The following is a 21,152-nucleotide window of genomic DNA, read 5'->3' on the forward strand; positions in this document are numbered from 1 at the left end:
AATCATGTATATATATATATACATATAGCATAACTATATATATATATAGCATTTTCCCATGGAAAAAAAGTATTAACCTAGACAGATCTGCATCTATTTGAAAAGCCAAACAAAGCACTTTAGAACCCACGGGCGCAATTATATCTCTCAGTGAAAACATTTTTTCTTCAAAAAAAACAACTAAAATAGACCGCTATTTTCATTATTGACGACAAAGCGACTAATTCTTTAGTTAAGTTGTCTCAGAAGTCGACAAACTAATCTCGTTTGCTCCTATATCGACTAGAATAGGCCATTTGAATGATGACCGAATAGAGAATTTCTCCCCGAGCGAATAAAAAAAAACCTTTGGGGAGCAAACAATGCCATGTCGGCCTCTTTCTAAACGATACGCTTCTGATGACGGAAACTACATTTTGGTGAATCGGCACTCTTAGTAAATAAAAATGTAACTGATTCTCAATTTTAGAGTAAAACACGAACATATCGCTTTAAGTTTATACAAAATGCATTTTCAATCGTGACTGTATATAGAATTCGTCTAATGTAACGAAATTGCTTTCTTTCAATTTACCCAATAAGTGCCATCGTCTCGTTTCCAAAGTTCTCTTCAACTTGTTGACGAATCTCGGGTGTACAGATTGCACCGCCCATTATGCAACGTTTCATAGACGATAAATCGTACTTTGAACGCTCAGGGTGGTTCAACAAATCGATGTACATTGTTGGCGAGCCGGACATCTGAGTACATCGATATTCGTGAATGGCTTTCATCGTCTGCAGCTGATCGTAACCCACCGCTGGAACTATTGTCTACAATAGAAACGTACAGCAATAGTGATAATACTTAGAAACGTGCATAGCGAGCTGTCAAATTGACACCAGCTAGCAGACAGGCATCCAGAATGGAGGGTCAATTGGCGTACCACGTCTGGCATAATAAGCCCGACCGGAAGCCTTTGTAAAACTCGGAATATATTTATTATTAACGTTTTACTAACAGCAGATTTGTTCACACGAGCGAAAAAAAAAAAAAAAAAAAATAGCAAACGAATTACTTGACGCAAATAGACAACACCGCGTAACGTGTGTGACGAGGAGCGCCTCTGTGGGACCGGGTGATGGTAAAATGGGGTCGAATACATACCGGTGTGTGACTAATTAAAGGATGAAACATATTCAGGAGCCCAAATACATGGAAGAATGGTAAAGGGCAGAGAAGTTTGGTGCTCGCTTCGGTATCTCCCGCAGTTAAATTTCTATGTGCAATCCGGACATTGTTGATGAAGCTATGATGGGTAAGGCACGCCGCTTTCGCTGCACCTGTTGTGCCCTGCACGTAAAAAAATTACAGGAACATTGCCGTCGTTAATGTTACATAATAGACCGGCCCGTCTCTCAGCGTAGGGACACCCATCTATATCATGTTACTACCCCGTTAATATTTTTTATGAAATGTATTACGCAACGAGGCAAAATGCGCCTCAGCGCGTTTACATGCAGCTAGGTACATTCAAAATGCGTTCTGCAAACTGGACTTCAACATCCTTGCAGTGAAGTCTGCTCTGCACAATGCAGAAGCCTTCAACTTGTCTAAAAAATATAAACAACAGTCGGTTCTCAACGGAACGAATATTAATAGAAGTGCATGGCTTAAAAACTAGTTAAAGGTATATTTGTTATGATTTTGGCTATGCAATTTACTTTCCGAAGTAAAAATGACCGTCAGCGGATCATCACAACACATCTCTGCTTCGACAGCCTGAAGATTAGCGTTACCACCAGCGAAAACCTCGCTCACGTGTACGGTACCGGGCAGCGGGCGATTCGCGTCGCAGATGACCATGGTTAGGTTAGGATGTTGCTTAGAGCACACTTGACCTGGAGCCGATGTTGTGATTTCGGGGATCCATTTACATAGATTCTGATAAAAATGTAGCGTTTTGAATTTTTCCGGTATGAATATGGCCTTAGCTTTCACCTTATCCATAGCATTGAAAAACTCTTGCTTTGAATAGCCCGGATGAACGGACGCCTGTTGGAAAAATAAGGACGGATGTATGATTTAATTTTCTATTTGCCTATAGCTAACTATTGTGCAACAGATAATTCCAAAGTATTATATTTGCTTGCAAGCATATCAATACATCGAAGGTTAGAACCAAATCATGCGCCTTTTCGACACAAAGCGGTCCTTTAACAGGACCCACTGTACCTGCGTTAGCAAAAGGTGTCGCCTGAAAACGATTTAAAAGTATTGTGAACGTTAGGGTTGGGTAACCCAAATTAGCTTTCACAGTCGGATCTAAAAAGCGATGCTTCGGAACATCTGAAGCGAGTCCAGTTCAGCTCAAAACTTCTGATACTTTTTTCCGTCAAGTTAAGTGTTAAGAGAACTCCTGACACCTAGGAAGCAATATATGTAAAAGTAAAGGTAGCGTACACAGTGAAATTTATAACAGCCGCTTTCGAAATCTCCCTCTCCGAATCTAGAATAAATCTGAACGATCTGAATGATACCGCAACAATTGTAGATCGATCATACAACTATATCTGCAAGTTTACGTGAATAAAATACCTCACTTTTAATAAACTTTTTATCCCCAAATTTAATCCAGAAAAAATGGAGTCGGTTCGAACTATCCTAATGCTTCAAGTACCTATAAAATAATAATCGCAGTCAACTGATATGAATTTCGACCACGGGGCTATCGTCTATAATCCACACGTGTGCTTCTGATAACTTCTTGAGAGTACTTACACTCATCACGCCAATTCTCGCGCATGCCGAGAAGATAATCCACCAAGAGGTCGTGTTTGGGCAAAAGATCATGAGCGAGTCTCCCTTCCTAAAACCCATGCTAAGAAGACCCTAGACGAAAGCATGGATAACGTTGGTTACTATACTTCTATTCATAGTGGGTGTATCGTTCAACTACTAAAAACATAGTTCGTATTCTTACCTTGTGAAGATTTGTTGCCGATTTTGTATATTGCATTGCCTCTTCATTTATCGATAATAATCAACGATTATTTATTATAAAGTCAAAGATATAGAAAAGTGCCAATGTTGCAATGGCTAGAGCGAATCGAGCTTTATATAGACCATTCTGAAGGAAAGGACTCGTTCTAGTTAGGCAATTTCGGGATGCCCCATGGAAGTATTTCCTTGCACAAAAAAAATAGTTGAGGGTAAATAAGAAAAATAGAAAAAAAAAAAACCTCGTTTCTACATCCTCGTAAACTACATTTACTATTGTTTACCTTCGCGCACTGGTCGACAGTATATTTATATTCACCAAAAGTGAACTCTTTTCCCTCTTCGACGAACACATATGCTTGCTCGTCGACGGCCATTGCCGCCGCCTGGTCAATACATTTCGCAAACGTCCAGTTTACTAGTGGCTCCGTGCCTAGCTCGCAGTGATAGGACAATGGTTTCGTACATTTTTTTTCACAGTCGGTAAGAGATGACAACGAGTGCGACCTGCAAGGACAAATTACACCTGTCCATATGTGAATTTTCGCTTATGCCGAATACCACACGCTTGAGGGATCTAAATGTTCAGGCACAGTATAGTCGCCAGGTACTTATTGAGGTGGTCTTCGAGTAAGTATACCTAGTACGTGAATTTTTGCCTATATTGTTTTTTTTTTATGTGAAAAGGTTTAATAATTATTGTCACACTGTGTAATAAAACTTTTTAGAGAATACTTTGTGCATTTCGCTTAGGGTATCACGGAGTGCTTATATGATTTCTTACTTTTTAGGTGTTCGCTTCTAAACACAGAAAATGTTTTTAGCGTATTGGGAACCTGATGCGTACAGTTGGGTTTTCTGCGCGGCCTCGAACTGGACTGGATGTGCACAAACCTTGTTAAGGCCCGCAGGTTCATGCGGTATAACACAAAGCAGGCCTAACTGCCTATTCCTCTCGAAAGAACTGCCTATTCCTCGAAAAGAAGTTCTCGGGTGTATAATAGTAATTAAACCAATCTAAATTTGTTGATCGGATCCGACAGATCGAATACGTTACTCCATTCTGGTGTTGAAATAAACAATTAAAAGATACAGATTTTTCGACTTTGAAAAGGTCAGCACGATTGTTTCAGTCATGTTAGGCACAGAGCTCTAGTCTTGACCGGAAACATTAAGGTGATCATGTAAACTGCGTGTGCAGCTACAAGTGCCAAACACTTGCATGGCGTCATGGAACCTGTCGTTACAACTGAAACTGATTGCTAAGGACACCTATTGCTAAGGAAATTGCTAAGGACACCAAATAAAACACTCTCATTCGAATGCTCCAGTGCTTAACAAGACAATTGCAAGTCAAAAACAAACACACACATTCCGTTTCATTACTGTATATATAGATATATATATATATATATATATATATATATTTTTTTTTTCACTAGTTTCGCACCTAAAAACAAAACTGTACTTCATTTTCCATTAGCTTATTATTAAACAGATCACTTGGCATAATAATGCCCTAGTAGCTGATGGGTTTCAACATATCGTGGTGTGATGAAGGGCGCAGAATACTCAACCCAACACTATAATAGGATCTTTTCCATACATTACACTCTTACACATTGAACAGATATTGGTGGCGTTACGGTATCCGTCATCACCCTTTCTATTCACAGTGACGGTCGTATCTGGAATTGTTCAAAATGACCTGACCGATCAGGGAATTCTATATTCAGCCAGCTAGGACGAGGCTCATGGACTATAGAAGTACGAGTTCTGCTCAAAAGTTTAAACTTTAGCTGTTTTCTCATTATTTTTTATTGTTCCAATTAACTATTGACCGCAAGCAGGCTTGAGTCCGCGATATCTGGAATCGTATTTCGGTGTAAGATCGTAGGTCACTCAAATATGCCTTTACCAACCTTAAAGATTTAAATTTGTTCAGAAAACTTCATGAAAGGTTTTAACTTTTAATCCTGCAAGGCATCTGCTAGCTTTCCATTAGCTAACGACAACCTCGTAGTAAACCAGTGTATTTCTGTATTTATAACACAGAAACTTACAAATTTAATATTTTAATAAATTGCTCGGCAGGTGTCAGCGTGACGATGTTTAGGTAGGTTCCCCTAACGCTACTAGCTTGTCAATGTTGAACAGTTGGGGGTCTAACCATTCCGCAAAACGCCGCCAACATCCAATCGGCGATTGAAATAAACAAAGAAGTACAGTCTAACAGTACGCAGAATGTTTAGTCTAACGAAACGATACAAAGTACGTACTATCTGAATTATTAAAGAAGTTCGTCTGAGTACCATAAGTTCGCTTTATTTGACTAGCTTCCTGCGACGAATTTATCTTCGTTTGAGAACTTCAGTTTTCACCACTCAGGGCCTCGTCTACTGAGGCAATTTCATCCCAGAAAAACCAATCATTCCCAAACAGCTTGCCGATCAATGTCAACAAATCGACAAAAAGAAGATTCGCGACGACATACGGTGATAACATTTACACCTATAAAGCAGGCTATCTTTAACTTAAACGCGATGGCCCGAGCGCAACGTTGGCTCCATTGATGTTTACCATTTCGACGCTCGCGAATTTTCACTGCATTATAAGCAGTGATTGCAAAACAGCTGAGCAAGCAGAAATGACGTCCTCTGTTAGATTGAAAGGGAACTCGGAAGCCACTATAGCCCTGTGGTTAACGACTAGTAAAGACCCACGGTGATCTGGCAGGTTTCTTTTGTTTGCACAAGTAACAATTACCCGAATAGACTTTTTTTTTTAATCGTTCCATTTACGTACAACTAGGTACGACAACTTGTTCCAACAGGGCGCACAAGTACGCACAGATTTTTTCTTAGTCTCATATACAATCGACTCGGCTTCTATCACCTATGACCTATTCGTTCAAAACTGTTCCCTCTCCTTGTCGATAGTACGATTTGGGGAGTAACGCTCAACACCATCGTACAAACGGCTAATAATCATATTGCGCGGTTCTATACATTAACTTTGTTACTCAATTGAGATGATTTGATGCGACGAGCAGAACAGGTCTATCGAGAACAAATGTTTAGCTAGACTTTGGTTTTTTGAACTGCGGCAATAGGTTTCGTTAAGCACAACGGGATGCATTCATGAATCGGACGGTAGAGGGCGCCTCTTTTCAATGGTGCCCTCGTGTTTTACGAAATTCTGTCTTTTCTTCGCTCCAAGCTAGCCCCGCTGGATAAATTAGGAACAGATTAGTAGGCTTAAGATCTCTTACTAAAATGAGACTTGCGTTGAGTCGAATAGATACCAACTTTGCTATCTGTTTGGCTTCGATGGCTTCGAAGGGAAAGGAAGTTTGATGTTTGGAAAAGAAAGGTAAAACCATCTTTAGCTTGTTATCAAGATACCTTATTTCGTTCGAAAGCATCTTGTTTTTACTTCATAAATGCCTAATTTCGTGCAATACAGACCGATTATATACGATATGCCTTCGCGCATTTAGCGCCTGTTGACGCTATTGTCACGTAATAGTAGTCTAATTATTATACTTTTTTTTTTTTTTGCATACTCTAACTGGAAGATTTCGCGTTAGAAACGGCTAATAGGAAGCTGATTTTATTTGTGCTGTACAAAATTAACTTCGGGCCCACTGTTAAGACCTGTCATAACCGAAACTCTAGCTTCCAAAATTAGACTCACTGTACTAGAATCGCCCCATTAGTCCTGCTGTATCGATTATCGATGGAACGCCTAGCTTTTTTCGTTATTGAAGGACTCGCGGTTAGGTTTATTTTGTCACATTCGCACGGCTGCCTGCTCTTCACATGCTTAATTTCAGAACATTTGAACTTGCACCTTGTATTTTGCAAGCAATTTGAGCTGAGGAACTGACTTTAGACCTTTCTGCAATTTGCAAAAGGAGTACATCATGTTCGGAATGAGATACGAAAATAAGAATTTGAGAGGATCGGGGAAATCCGAGAAAGACAAATGTGAAGGCCTGCATTCGTTTGTCATTCGTTAATATCTATAAATAGGTTATATAATTGTTTTAAAGACTACAACTAGCTTTCACGCACCTGCAGGACGAAGAAGTTATCTCGCCCTTCCGCTGAATCTATCTTTTGCTAATGTCGTTACGTCATGAAAATCCTTGTCTTTTTCATTTGATTTAACCCGTTTCTCAATTGTTTACTCTATTTATTTTATCGAGTATGAACAACACGCTTCAAGCAAAGAATGTATGAAATATCCGTAATTTTCTACACTTAAGCGATGGCTTATATTATAAATATTAACCGCCCAGTGTAAGCCTTTTACGACGGTTTTCGAAAAAATGCTCAGGAAGGGCTCAATTCCTTCAATTTAGGATTACGTTCTGGGGAAAGATGAGCTCTACTGTCTGAGAAGAAGTATTCAATCAACAGGGAAGATTTGACAATCACCCTGTTGCACGATGAAAGTCGACCATCAAAATGAATACTTACACTCACATAGGTTCGAGGACCCTGTTCATCGATGTATCACATTTTCAGTTACCTCTCCCACGTGAAATTTGTCCTTCCTTGTGCAATATCACGATTTTATTCGACTCTGAGAAATGTCCCTTGTACCTACAACATCGACTGCTTGTTATTACTTACACAGTAGACGTATGAATCGATTGAGCCGCGATTGTAGTCCATACGTGTTTGCTTCTCCGTATTATGCCAGTTTTCGGGACATGACCGCGTGAGGCAGTCAGCTTCGCTGGGCTAGAAAGCCTCAACAAATTAATGCCTCTTCTTCCTGTCGCATTCATCTTGTGGACCGTCGTCAGCTACAAAAACTACTCAGGAATATATAATAACCGCTTTCGGCGCACAAACTTCAATCCGCTCTACAGTATAATTTGCTTACCAAGCCGGCACAAATGTTGCTGACGGCCACCTGTGTTATTTTCAATTTCTCCGATTCAATAGCTGTTTTTCGTAATCATTCGGGTTTTCAGTTTACAGCGCACTGCACCTAACATACGTGGGCATGTATAGGCATGCCTTATCCTCCTATGGGTTACGTCTGGCGAAACGCTGGCTGCACGTTTATAGACACTTCCGTATGCCAGCCACCACCGCGACTACTCTGTCCGCCATCAACTACTGCAAGAAAGGCACAGCTCCAAAATCATTAGTCCAAACTCGTTTGTTCATTGGTTATTTTCCACCGAGCGCTTGTTGGCAACGGCAACTCATGCTGTTGTTATCGATTGCGGTAAACACGATATAGTGCCAGTTTGTGATGCTTGTCCAGATGACAACACGCAGCTCACGTTGACAGTAACGATGTTCATAAGTGCTGCGGAATAACCAACGCTCAAGGGCAATTCTCTCATCTGTTCTTTGACTTAGCGGTTCCAATCGCTCTGATGACAACGAGACAATGAATGTTCTAGGGGAAGTGATAACGATCGACGGACGCAAGACGTTGTTCGATGTAAGCTAGTGAACGTTCAAACGCTAGGTAGTCTCCTCCTATTTGTTTCGTACTATGGATATCATCTGTTAGTCCTATTGAGCTCCGCACTATAATTCATCCTATAATAGCTAATTCTGATAACTTTCTCTATGTACGGCGTATGCTTGTTTACTAGAAATAGTAATGGCCTGTCACAATTTAAGGTACTTCTAGCAGGATCAGCTGCATCCAGCCTTGCACAGTTCCTTTCTCCAGTGCTTTCCTAACATCTAGTAAAAGACAAATTGCTGCTCCAATGCCACTACATGCTGATCCTGTACAAAGTTGTAAACACAGCACAAATGGCAGAATGAGTTCGCTAAGTAACTGATGACGTTGGTAACGTCATAACTGCACGTATAACACAATAACGAACCGCGAGCCCCAAGAAGGTCGCGAGGAATATCGAGAGTGGAGTGGGGGGTACAATTTATGTCTTGTTTCTGCAATACGAACAATGCCAATGGCAACGAACACCACACGAGGATATGGAACAGCTATAACCCATTCGACCGAGCGAGTAGCACGCTATTCATTGACTGACTGAGTTCGGGCAAGAAAATACACGCCTTCACGCCGTACGGAACCGTATGGGACAGTTTGAATCTGCAGAAGCTGTAGATACAACAAACAGCCTTTAACACTTGAGTACTGTAAGAGTGCTAGCGCTTTTTATCGCTTGATAATATTTATATCAATACACCGTCTGTAATGAAAAAGCACTAACATGCGATGACTTTACTGACGCGGCCAAAATAACACAAAACCTAGCTAAAGCGGATGCTATAGCAGCGCAATAAGATATTCGTTTTCGGTGTTCAACAGCGCTTTGAAAAGAGTAGGGAGCCTATTACGTTATCAAAGAAGGAAGGAGGACCCGCGACGGCGCTGCCGGCCCTAGTGGCTCGCGGACGGGTGACGGCTGTTAGGAAAGTGAAAAGAATTAGCGAGAGGTTGATGCGAAAAACCGAAGGAAGACGACAGGACTTGATAAGAGGGCGATGAACGTAAAAGTAGAGGTGGATGCTGCGTTTACTAGCGAAGTGAACCGACAGTTCGATAGCCTTAGCTTAAGGTTAATGCTTGAAACAGGCGGAAACAGACTTCCTTATAGAATTCAACAGTGTAAGTAGCAAGTGAGTTGGGTAAGGGGGCAAAAAGTTGGAATTGGTGGTCGGAAACAAGAACGTGAAAGTTTGCGTGGACAGTCGGCTGGCGTGAGAATGATGATTAATGGTTCGTATGTATTTAAAGTGAAGGGGCTACTCTGAAAAAAATCCTTCTCGAATGCTAGTGGCTAGCTTTTCTTTCGCTTTAAAAAATACATCTTATTTATGGGATTAATTTTTTGTGTAATTAGAATTATTTGTGTAATTAGATCTACAAAGGATGAAATAACCACCGTTGCAAGTACTATTTCAATTGGTGTTGTTTTGCGGGAACGCAAAAGAAAAATCAGATTGTAATTTAATTACGTGAAAAGTATTACGGTATAATTTAGTATTTTTTATCGGAAACAAAAAAAAAAACAGAAAAGATTCAATGTTCTTTGCACAGCTGCAAGTGAAGTTTTGCCATTTCAAACAAGCAGCAAGCGAAAATTTTAGTCCAGGTATTTGGACGCTAACAATGCTTCCATGACATCACCATTCTCTTGGTCCACTTGTGCTTGCCTCCATAGAGGTGAAATGATCATCTTCTTTGGTACACCTTTGAATACTTTGGAACTAGAAGGTTCTTCTATGTTTAGACTAAATTGTCGCTGTTCATCGTAGTAGTTTTTAAAAGGTTACTTCCTTCTTCGGTTCACCAGGGTGATTTATGGCACCTGGCCAAGTCGAACTTACCGTTACTTGATCGAGGTTCGAGTCAGTCAACGATTTAAAGGCTCCCAGACCAAAACAAATTCAGATTTGACATAAAAGCACAGCTCAGCTCCCATAATTTAAAGTAAATATACTCATATAATTGGAGATGAAACCATTTAATTATTTGTTTCGATCATAAGACATTTATACATCAAGACATCATATACGTGGAAAATAGTTATTAATAAATAGGAAGTTATATACAAAACAGGTTGATAAAATTGGAAATTTTTTAAAAAAAGTTGGAGATGCGGGGTATCGATCCCCGTACCTCTCGCATGCTAAGCGAGCGCTCTACCATCTGAGCTACATCCCCGACAGCGACGAGACGGAAATACTTAGTTATGACGGAACCATACACGCGTATTCCGTTTATAGGTCGCTTTCAGTTTTGAAAAACAAGACTCTGGGACGAATTAATTTGCATTCGGTCGTAAATAACGTCAAATGCTAGTTAGTGGACTTTACGAATTAACATCATAGATTCCATAAATAAAGTATGGACATGTTTATTTATGCATGTTATACTTATATAAATAGGCTATATAGGGTGGCCGGATGGGTCAGAACTCTCAATATGCAAATCATTCTACTCGCTCCTCTTCCTTTTATATGTTTAAATCTGGATAGCTCTGCTGACCTAACGCCCAGGTTGCACATATGAAACTCGGCCAAATCACCAATGCACAATTTCGACACAAACGTCGAGTCGAAACAAGGAGTAATTGATATTTATCCCCCATTGAATAACTACCGGAAGCAGACAAATCTAGTACACTGTTTTGACTAAGCATTTATGTTTTTAAAAAGCTGGACCTTAAAAGGTCTGTCTCATTGTTTCCGATACGTATACTATGAGTTTTCCTACAAAATGAACTCAAAATCTTTAATATAATACTCTTTAATAATAATAATAACAACACAGTACGTTTATGACTAGGCATGTTGTCAATTTTCACGAACACTATGTCTATTACGTTTAATAACACGTTTCTTAATGACTCAGAGACATTATATATATATATATATATATATATATATATATACACGCAGCTTTTACGTCAAAAAATAAATTCGTATTACACAAATGATCTCAGATGTACGTGAGTCCAGCCGGATCAGTTTGACTTTTATGAGAAAAATATTCCTGGTTCAACTGATTAATCTTCCCATATATATTCTACTTTGTGAAAGCTTACAATTACTCGATATTTATGCTAGAAAACTTTCACAGGGACATAGATTAAATAACTCCTCTTAGGAGCAGAGACAAATAGTTTCGGCGCGTCACTGAGAGAATATTTTCAGGTAATTTTTTTAAATTGTTAGTTACGTACCCAGTGAAATTGTCGTATCCAATGCATTGACCTGTTGACACCCTATATTGGTATATGAGGTATGATCACTTTTGACAATCACCATACGTCATTAGGTCATACCATGCACCTAAGCCTACTCCTACGAACGCATGCAAACCTCTTCTAGATTTGATTACATGATGTAAATTACGACTAACTAGTTCTCACCGTCACTGTCTGGGTTTTCAATAAAGAAAAGAAAAACACGAGGACGTTCTCCGTATTTAATATCAAGATATATTTAATCTAATTTATCCTTTGAAAAGTTTCATCAGCATTAATTCTAACATATTTTTCACCGTCACCGTCGACCTTACTTCGACGATATTTAAACTTTGCCGCCGCTTGTGCCCATGCAGGTTTTAGTAATATTGGCAATATAATAACACGATCGCTCAAAGTGCAGTGGGTGTTCATCACAGATCGCTGTAAAGGTTTAATTTTTATTTCACCGTATTAAATGCATTCTGCGAGCAGTCATCGGCTGCTTCACTCCACGACGGGTAGATCTCGACTTGAGCTATATTCTTCAAGTCTCAGTTCTCACTATGGCTTTACGAAGAACCCGCAAATTTTGCTTCCAGCACTGTAATGAATAAGTATGACCATTAAAAACACTTTCTTAGCCAATAGCCATATCAGCTTCCCAAATGCTGGTGTAGTGCGCATAAGAATTTTAGCGCAAGATCTTTTTTCATACTTTTTTTAAAAATCACTGATCGATGATAGGTTAATATCTTTTAGTAGGGAGGTTCGCGAAATGTTATTTGTTTTAAGGGAATATTTAAAAAATCATCTTGTTTGCTTAACCTAGTCTTCTGTTTGACTGTCCTTCTCCCGTGAAGTACTAGCAAAGTAATCATTGGCCGCAGTGGGCAAGCAACTCTGTGTCACTTACGACGCGGTAAGAAACCATGATAACACTGATCCTTCCCACTGAAGTGGGTCACTGCAGTTTACCGCGGGCTACATAACATGTCCACACAATAGATATATTAATAACAGTATGACGTATTCCCACGTGTACAAGGAGTCGCAGAAGGAAATAGAATTATACGAGTTGAACCTATAATTTTGTGCGGACAAATTTAGTGAAAAGGTTTACGTTATATGGCAAAATAGCTTGTATACCATCATATCGTCAGCTATCAAAGAGACACCTTAAATAAGATCTTAATTCTGCCCAGGCACTGTAGTCAGTATCAGCTTAGCTCAAGCACTAAAGCGTTCACTGTCAATCATTTATATTTGAGCATTACGAAGAGGACCAACGGATGCGGGAATCTCGTTCAACCCCACTTTTGCGTCAATTTTATCATCGCCACTTTCAGGCACCACGAGTAACCTCTGTACTCGTGCGATAAGACGCGACTTACTAAAAAAGATACAAGAGTTTTACAGCGCTCCTATCTATAATAGGGCCATTTTCAATATACGTAGCTTATTTTGGTATAGAAAAGCGAACCTTATTATTATTATTATGCTTGGAAACAAGTGGCCTGTGCATTTCCCATAATTATCCCAGTTACTGGGTGTCTTCTAAAAAGTCCTTTGCTTAAAGAATCTAGCTCTTCAGGCATCACCAACGAGATCAGTGAGGTGATTTTGTGCAACCACAACTCAACTATTATGATAATAAAATTAACATTTTCTTCTTCTCTATCCCTTTGTTTATACAACAGTAGGAACATTTTCCTGGAAAACTGCATCTAATCTTTGCTGCAGCTGATTGCCGTTAGAACTTCTTCAGGGTAACATCCTCTTGACTAACTTATTTATTCAAACGCAGATTCTAAAAAAAAACCCCTCCAGTCATTGTCCAAGATGGCGCTGGCCGATCAGAGCAAATTTCAGCTAAATATTATTAACACTAGTTATGGGGGTATACTTTTTATATAGGCATTCTTTTTAGGCTTCGATTTTAGCTAGCTTAGTTCCCAGATTTATGCTATTTTTCTATTTCCAACAAACACGTTCTCTTATGATATTCACAAGTCTGCACGTTATGCAGAAACATCTCAGCCAGTCGGTAGACTTAAATACAATATCTTCTACTTCTTTCTCTCATCGGCACATACATCGCTTCCTTATCTGCCGCCTATGTCGTGTGCTATTCTGTCGATGACAATACAATAACGTAAAACTATCGGTCTTCTTTTTGTAGTGAAACGAATAAGAACGGTTTTTTGTCGTTTCCGGTGGCATTCATCGTGTGTGGGTAAACCCCCTGGACCATCCGCACACAGGTCTTATTGTTAATGCAGTTATTTCTATATATAGAAGTATTTGTAGCGCGTGATGGTTACTATGCGCTATTTCCGCCGCAATTGCTATTGAATGTTCATTGCTCATATTTCATCTAATGCGCAACTTTACGCTACTTCGGTATAGGTGCAGAAACGCTTCTCTAAACTACTAGATGCAACAGCCGCATCTTGTTTTTTTGTCCCGTTGTTTTTCGCCGCTTCCCAGTTAGGAACAAAGGAGAATTTTTTGAAACGCACGCAGTTTACTATAGTTCTATGCTATTACCTGTTTCTCCTGCTAAACAAGCCCTCTCAATGACTGAGAAGCTATAGCTCTTTAGGCCTTCTTATATTACAGCATTATTAAATATTTTTACTAAGTATTATGACATGGTAGTTCCTTGTCGCCATTGTAACTATCTTCCAAGCATCGCATGTGAACAGCAAGCCACAGCACAATGGGCTGCACAGCTTCGTGACGTAGCTTCATCCACATCGTTGAGGGTCACCGAGGCTACGTTCGTTGTGGAAACTTCACATCTAATCGCGCTCGTCGGTGGTGAGGTCGTTAATCGACTTTGACAATGAGGTTGGTCCCTGCCATCTTCCGGAGATGACTCATACAGACCACCCGGTGTCGTTTGCAGGGATAGCTCTGAAGCACTTTTCAGACATGCTTCCATTGATAGTTCAGAGGCACGTGGAGGAGGCTGAAATAAAGCATCATCCGGTAACTAACCTATAATTCACCTTTGGTCCTCAGCTTTCCATATTATAAATTCGTCTTCTCTGATAACAACGAAGATTTGACGAGACTAATACATGCTGCGTGTAGAACGCAAGAGCAATCCTTAGACTTTTTTTGGAATACCTTCTTCAATAGAGTTTTTGAAGAAAAATAAAACACCCGAGCAAAAAGTGGTTGTGCGTAAATTGTGGGTTTTTGTAAGTAAGCGCGGTAGCAAGAACTCGTTTTGTGAAAAATCACTTCACTATACTTAGAATTTATTAAGAGAAATCTTTTTCTAGCATTACTGTAACCATGGAAGAGTGCTGGACACGGATCGAAGATGAAAATTTGAGGCGTAACAAAAGAGAAGCGTATAGGGAATTCAGGTGAGGTCAAGTAAATAGCAAAGTCCATTATTGGTGATAAGCTAAATCGTAAGCTATTTTTTGTTCGCTGTTCGGTAAATTCACTGATACTGAAGGTACCGGGAATAAAGTTTCGAATATGAGTAAATCTTATCGGACTTTTTTAAACAGACGTTATCGGTGAAGTATTGAATCGGAAAAACTAAACTAATAAAAATGCATTTTTAATGGACTATGGTTTATCTCTCCCAGAATATTGAATAGAATAACCACAATCAAGCAGGAACACAAGTAAAGCAATATGGCGAAAATTGGCTTGATTTGGTATTTTCATATCTCTGCCAGATTAGGCAAACTGACACTTGCAAAACCTTCAAGAACTTGTGGGAGTTGATTACAATGGAGAGCAGCTCCTTAGAAATAGAAAGGAAACTCGTGATCAAAGCAACGGAAATAACTAGCTCATCGGAAAGGCATTTACCCTCCATATGCCCCAACTATAAACCTCCACCGAAATATCAATTGGCAGGCAAAACTTTGCAACCGTGTTTCGCCAATAGCCATATAGCCCAAAAGAACCTAATCCACAATACCCCATTTAGACCTTATGTGCATAAGATGATTGATGCTACACAATATAGCGCGTTCATGCCGTAGTAGCCATGCAAGGAACGAAAAGAGACGGTGAAAACATCCAGCTTTATATATAAAATGTATTTTATTTTTTTTACCATTCAGTAACGTAAGCCTCGTGTATATCGGATGACAACCAGCTTCGCATATAGAGTCGAGAGGTAAAACAACGACACAGAAGAATCCATTCAAAGTAACAACATCTGTGTAGCAAATAAACTAGGAAATAAACAAATAACGTCCATCAACAAGTGACCACAGGTGGATAAAATATATATATATATATTATATATATATATATATATATATATATATATGTATAGTTAAAAAACAGTACAGGTGACGTGCTGTAAACAGATGATTAAAACAGCTAAAAGTGCTGAATATATGTAGATGTGTTTTACAGATTTAAATGCAGTGGCTTAAACATCAATCGTAATGTAAAGCTGATACAAATTCAATAGAGTCTAATGGGTGTTGAGATTCCCAGCAAAATATAGCACTTAAGCTTAAGATAATTATAAATAAACGGGTAAACTACGTTTCATATACTTAGAAATTCATGCGCAATTTAGCTTGATTTTAGGTTAAAACTGATTAAACGGGTATTACAGTTAGAATTTGTTTTCGGCCGTAAACACTTTGAAGGAAGATGCATCTCGGACGCCTCTCATACTTAAATACAAGAGAAAAACATCCTGAAAATTTTTTGGAAAATTTTTACATTTATAAACATGTCTGTATGGTAGCGCAAGGGTGATAAAGAAGCAAATTCAATGACGCAACATCAAGCTATACTATAACTGCATTGAACAGTACATCAAACGTCATGAAACAGACCCTTCACACCTTCAGGTCATCAGAAACGGACTATAGTTGAAGGTACAGAGATCACGTATTGACTACAGTGAGACCCGACAGCTACAGACGCTTTTTACATTCTAAAACGTGGCTAGTGTGCAAGAAGATGCGATGCGCGCCGTACGCCTACAATCGATACCCGTTTCGAACTCTAACAGACAAAAACTAATGAAGTAAAGATAATTTCTAAACTTCTCAATATTTCTTAGGCTTGATTCAAAATTGGATTTCACATGTAGCATCGAGTCGTTTCAATATCCGGCAACACCTCGTCGCGTGATGTTTTTTTTCGTTTGAGTGTACCCATCTAGATCACAGTTGTGTCAGGGTCACCATCATGAATTTGTCAAAAAAAACCCTTTAGCAAGCTAAATGCTTCCATAAACGTCGATTTTCTAACACACAAAGTGACCCTTTGCGTTAATTGATAGCATAAATGGACAACGCGATGTTATGACCAGCGATGTTAAGACCAATCTCATCTGCTTCCAAAAACAAATCCTGGCCTATGTACATCAGCTGTATACATCTGACCACCACATGATTTGTGCAGTCATGGCAAATAAAGCGACTTATACCGCATTGGGTCTACGCAGTCGCAAAAATGCCTCATTTAAAAATGTCTTTCAAGCTAAACTACAACACGTCATTATATCCTTTGACCCGGATTTACGGAAGAATTATTGGCTTTTTCATTTCTTAGTTCAGCATTTTTTGCACTACATGTTGATTTTTTTCGTATATCTATCCCTCTCCTTCATATGTATTGAGTTCTCCAGATAATATAACTAAATTCAGTCATACTGTGACACTATCTAGTAATGTACGGAGCGTTGACACTCGTAGAATTAAAATAGATCTTTTTTCACACTGAGGCCAATCCTGTTTAGTCCTATCCGCATTTGTATGGATATCAACGGGATACAAATAGACCCGATCGGGCGGGCAATCTGTATAAGTACTATTTGTCCGAAAGTATTTGTACATGGATTGTCCTGGGTCCCGTATTCGTTCTGTTCGACAGTATTCTTACCCAATTAATTATCCAAGGTCACCACAACTCTGCAAGACGAACCCATTCCGTTCACCAAGTTATCCTGTGGTAGCGTAACGATAGAAGATGTAGACGTATCAGGCCCATAAAATCGATGGCATTTAGGCACACAATCCGGTCGCGTTCGTCTACCAAGTCTATTCCTACATTTCTTTTCATCAGTTTTGATTCTTTAAAGACTTCGCGCCATTAGTGGCGTAAGCGCCGTACTGAGTTCATGACCGCGTTCGTGAGCCGCGCTAACATCGTTGGTAGAACCGGCCGCTGCTTCGGCAGCTGCTGTTTGTAGAGTTATCCTAGTGGTGACATGGTGCTGGCGGCGTATTTGTTTTCTATGCCCGACCGAACACGACGAACTGCTGGGTCTTGTTGGGCTGGTTAGCGCCCCGAGGCTTTCCTCGTTGTGTCGAACCAGAACACCGAAGAGGTTTTGTGTCTGCGTAAGTGGAAATGGTTTAGAGTCGCTTGTGGAAGACGTGCTTTTTACAGTTGAACCGTGTATGCGCATCTGTTCATGTTGATCGTGGCTGGCAGTGCAGCTGTTAGATGATGATTTACCTCTGTGACGTCGGCGACGTTTCTGCTGAAATTGGTTGAATACGTTGTCAGGGTGTGATTAATTCATAAGGAGGCGTGGACAATTTTGGATAATAAAATTGGTAACATTGGCAACGAGTAAGCACAGTCGCGGTGGTATGCTATCAGATACTTATACAGAGAGAAATGCGTTGTATATGGAAAAATTATGGAACTCCGATATTCATTACGTGTTACGAAAAGGTACATTAGAAGCTTCGTGGAAAACTGCGTTTGGAAATGCAACTTTTATTTTTAAGGACAGTTAATAACGGAGCTCATGCTGTGTATCTAACGTATCACTTGTTGGCGTAGTCTGAACGTTCGGATTCTCGCGGAAAATTACCTTTTTTGGCTTTATGGTTAACAAAACCAACCCGTTTTCAAAGCCCAGAATCTGAATATGCATGGCAAAATCATCAACGTGATTTTCTAATTCAGAAACAACGCTGATGCCATACATCCGGCAAAACGAGGGTCTGCACATTTGCTATGTAATGGCAGATAAAATACATTCAATCGCACATGCCCTATTTGTATACAGAGAAATCCATAGTAAATACACTGGTCGTATTGCTCTGCGTTAAGCCATTGCGCCAATCTAGCAACAATGGGTCACTACTATAGTCCATTGTTAGTGGAGGATAAATAACGTTTTCGCCGGTTGCTTTGATAGGTCGAGAAGACGTTAATTACTACGGTCGTTTGCAAGGGAATCGGCGGTTCTTAGTGCAGCTCTTCGGCAGAAACTACACTGGCAGAAGACCCTGTGATTCGAATTGCATTTTAAAGGGTAAAAGCAATTAAGTGTTTTATTGGCTGAAATATTAACAGGACGGAGTTAGGATTAGGGAATAGGTCGGCATCTGGGCGTAGATCTTTGTCAACTGTTCACACCACTGCTGGAGGTAATTGAAGGCAATAAGTTGCTGTGTGTAGCGGCTGTCGAAAATATAAAACATACGGCGAACTGTCAAATTGCGTTAACAACAAATCGTGCAACAGTGCTGAACCTACCGAGACTTTTTGAATACCGATCTCAATTGTGCCCAGCCAAAATGGTTGATCGATCCTTCGATGACGAGGTTACCACATTTAAATAGATGCACTTCTGCGAAAATTTTCCAGTTAACCGCTAGTGATAGGTTTAATGTTAAATATAACACATCTGCGTCATAGTTTTTTTTTTTTTTATATAACTGAAGCAAATTCAGATACAATCAGAATATCACACACGCAAACACAGTACCGCAGTTGCACTCCTCGAATAAGTTCGTATCTCTTCCATCTAAAGACCGTTTTTTTCGTCGTCACGATGTAGCGTCCAATGATTTCTTATGTCATGCTTTTCAATGTTATTATATCCGGGCTATCAATGAACACAACATGGGTTTCACTTCTTTTTTTTTTCAAATTCAAAATGCGAATTCCATTACCTTTGCGTTAGCCTATATATCGTTTATAGAAATTTTATAGGAATTTAGAGTGAATTTAAAAAAAAAAAAGCAACCAGCAACAAAACCGAGAATGCATATATCCAAAGTGGCTTGTATCAGTCCAGGGCAACTTTTTGGTATTATCGGCTTAAAATACTGAATCTAGCTGTTCTTCGTTAATAATATAGTTAATTATTAATGTAGCTCCGCTTTACGGCCGAAATTATTCCTACACAACGTTCATCTACACAGACACGTGCTTTCGTAGAAGTAGCATTTATCGAACGGTGCGTGCCAGCTGTAGCGTACAGAAAGTAAGATGCCCACATTTAGTTCGTCAGCGAAAAGCATAACAGTACACACCGCCGAAAAATTTAAGCAACGAAGTTAAATACACTGGTGTTTATGCCCCAATGAAAAGCTCCAACATGCGCTTGGCTTTTGTTATCGAGGTATAGTAAGTATGAAGCAAATGAAGCAGGGAAGATTTAGTTCGGACACCATACCTTGAAGATAGTTTGTGATTCCTCTCTGAGTAATGGTCCTGCGCTTGTTCGTGACTGCTCTTCCGGTTCGTTCATCTTCACTGGATAAACTGCAATGCCATCTGATAAATACATATTTAATCGTATCCTAATTTCTTCCTTCATAGATACATTTGTTCTTCCTATGGAGAGGAAACTCGGACATATGACGTTATGGTATACTTGTCCTGTTCTAATATATTATAGGAAATCACGAAACTATCAGGAAAACAAAGCTATACGTTAATATACAATATTATTCAAAGTTAAGACTAGCAACATGAATTGCAAACAACGAACACTGATTACATATCTAAAAACAGATTTGGCATATTAAACGATGCCTACCTTGAGCAGAAAAATCTTTCTGCTCCAACTTGGGCTTACTGTAATCGACCGGATCGTTTCTAAGGCTATTAGCGGCCATATTAATTTCAGCCAAGCTTAACTGATCTCTTTTCTCTTTGGACTTCAAGACGGGCTGCTCTTTATTGGACGAAATGGCCTCTATTTCGGCATCTTTTTTCTGGGTAGAAATCCGTTGGTTAGTTCGTTCAACGCGAACTTCTCGTTCTCTTGCAGTAACCACGTCTCGGATTCGCCTTTCAAGTAGATCCGAGCTCATAAAAGAAGCAATTGCCCGTCTCGGTACGATATGAAGGATGACTATAAGAATTGCCACCGACGCGACCAGGAGGGCACAATAGACAAGCAAAAGACGCCACCACAGGGAATCGCGCTCCACTTCCAACATCCGGAGGGTTTCCATGGCTGAGGTAAGCCTCTCCTGAGGTACTCAAAGGATAGACGGTGGGGAAGATCGTGAAATCGTTAGAAAAACACCACCAAGATCAAGTAAATTGCGTAGTGGCCCATCATAGAAGGCCTGGTGCGACGAAGTATAAGAACTACATCCTTGTACTTAATTCACGATATTCAATAATTAAAAAATGTAACCTGACAACCACTTTTATCGACGTAGCAGAACCAGCAAAAACTAAAGTAGAACTAAAAAGATGAAATGCCGATCA

The 21,152-nt window shown here is 39.7% G+C and overlaps 2 protein-coding genes and 1 non-coding gene across 8 annotated transcripts in view; all 3 read right to left on the bottom strand.

The window, feature by feature from the left end:
- The window catches only part of LOC111272006 (medium-chain acyl-CoA ligase ACSF2, mitochondrial), an 11,284-nt gene extending 2,028 nt beyond the window's left edge, over window positions 1-9,256 (bottom strand). Inside the window, exons 1-6 of the mRNA XM_086973127.1 lie at window positions 7,621-9,256; window positions 3,265-3,487; window positions 2,762-2,872; window positions 1,708-2,035; window positions 1,148-1,332; window positions 575-813 (exon numbers count right to left, since the gene is read on the bottom strand). Coding sequence (XP_086829253.1) covers window positions 575-813; window positions 1,148-1,332; window positions 1,708-2,035; window positions 2,762-2,872; window positions 3,265-3,487; window positions 7,621-7,778 — 1,244 coding nt within the window. The 5' untranslated portion in view covers window positions 7,779-9,256. The remainder of the gene's footprint in view (window positions 1-574; window positions 814-1,147; window positions 1,333-1,707; window positions 2,036-2,761; window positions 2,873-3,264; window positions 3,488-7,620) is intronic.
- Window positions 9,257-10,581: 1,325 nt separating this feature from the next.
- Window positions 10,582-10,654, bottom strand: TRNAA-AGC (transfer RNA alanine (anticodon AGC)). The gene has a single exon. It is a non-coding gene; the product is annotated as a tRNA-Ala (tRNA).
- A 1,256-nt stretch (window positions 10,655-11,910) lies between these two features.
- Window positions 11,911-21,152, bottom strand: part of LOC111272021 (uncharacterized) — a 52,001-nt gene continuing 42,759 nt past the window's right edge. The window contains exons 5-8 of one of the 6 annotated variants that reach the window (XR_002687273.2): window positions 20,470-20,908; window positions 20,104-20,204; window positions 17,565-18,168; window positions 14,513-14,652 (exon numbers count right to left, since the gene is read on the bottom strand). Coding sequence is in view for 5 of the 6 variants with exons in the window: in XM_022853154.2 (XP_022708889.1) it covers window positions 17,758-18,168; window positions 20,104-20,204; window positions 20,470-20,908 (951 nt within the window). In the remaining variant the exon portion in view is untranslated. The other 5 variants (XM_022853186.2, XM_022853176.2, XM_022853168.2 and 2 more) reach the window with 5 other exon arrangements.

The sequence above is a fragment of the Varroa jacobsoni genome, unplaced genomic scaffold (assembly GCF_002532875.2).
Source record: "Varroa jacobsoni isolate VJ856 unplaced genomic scaffold, vjacob_1.0 scaffold_182, whole genome shotgun sequence".
In the NCBI taxonomy this organism is placed as follows: domain Eukaryota; kingdom Metazoa; phylum Arthropoda; class Arachnida; order Mesostigmata; family Varroidae; genus Varroa; species Varroa jacobsoni.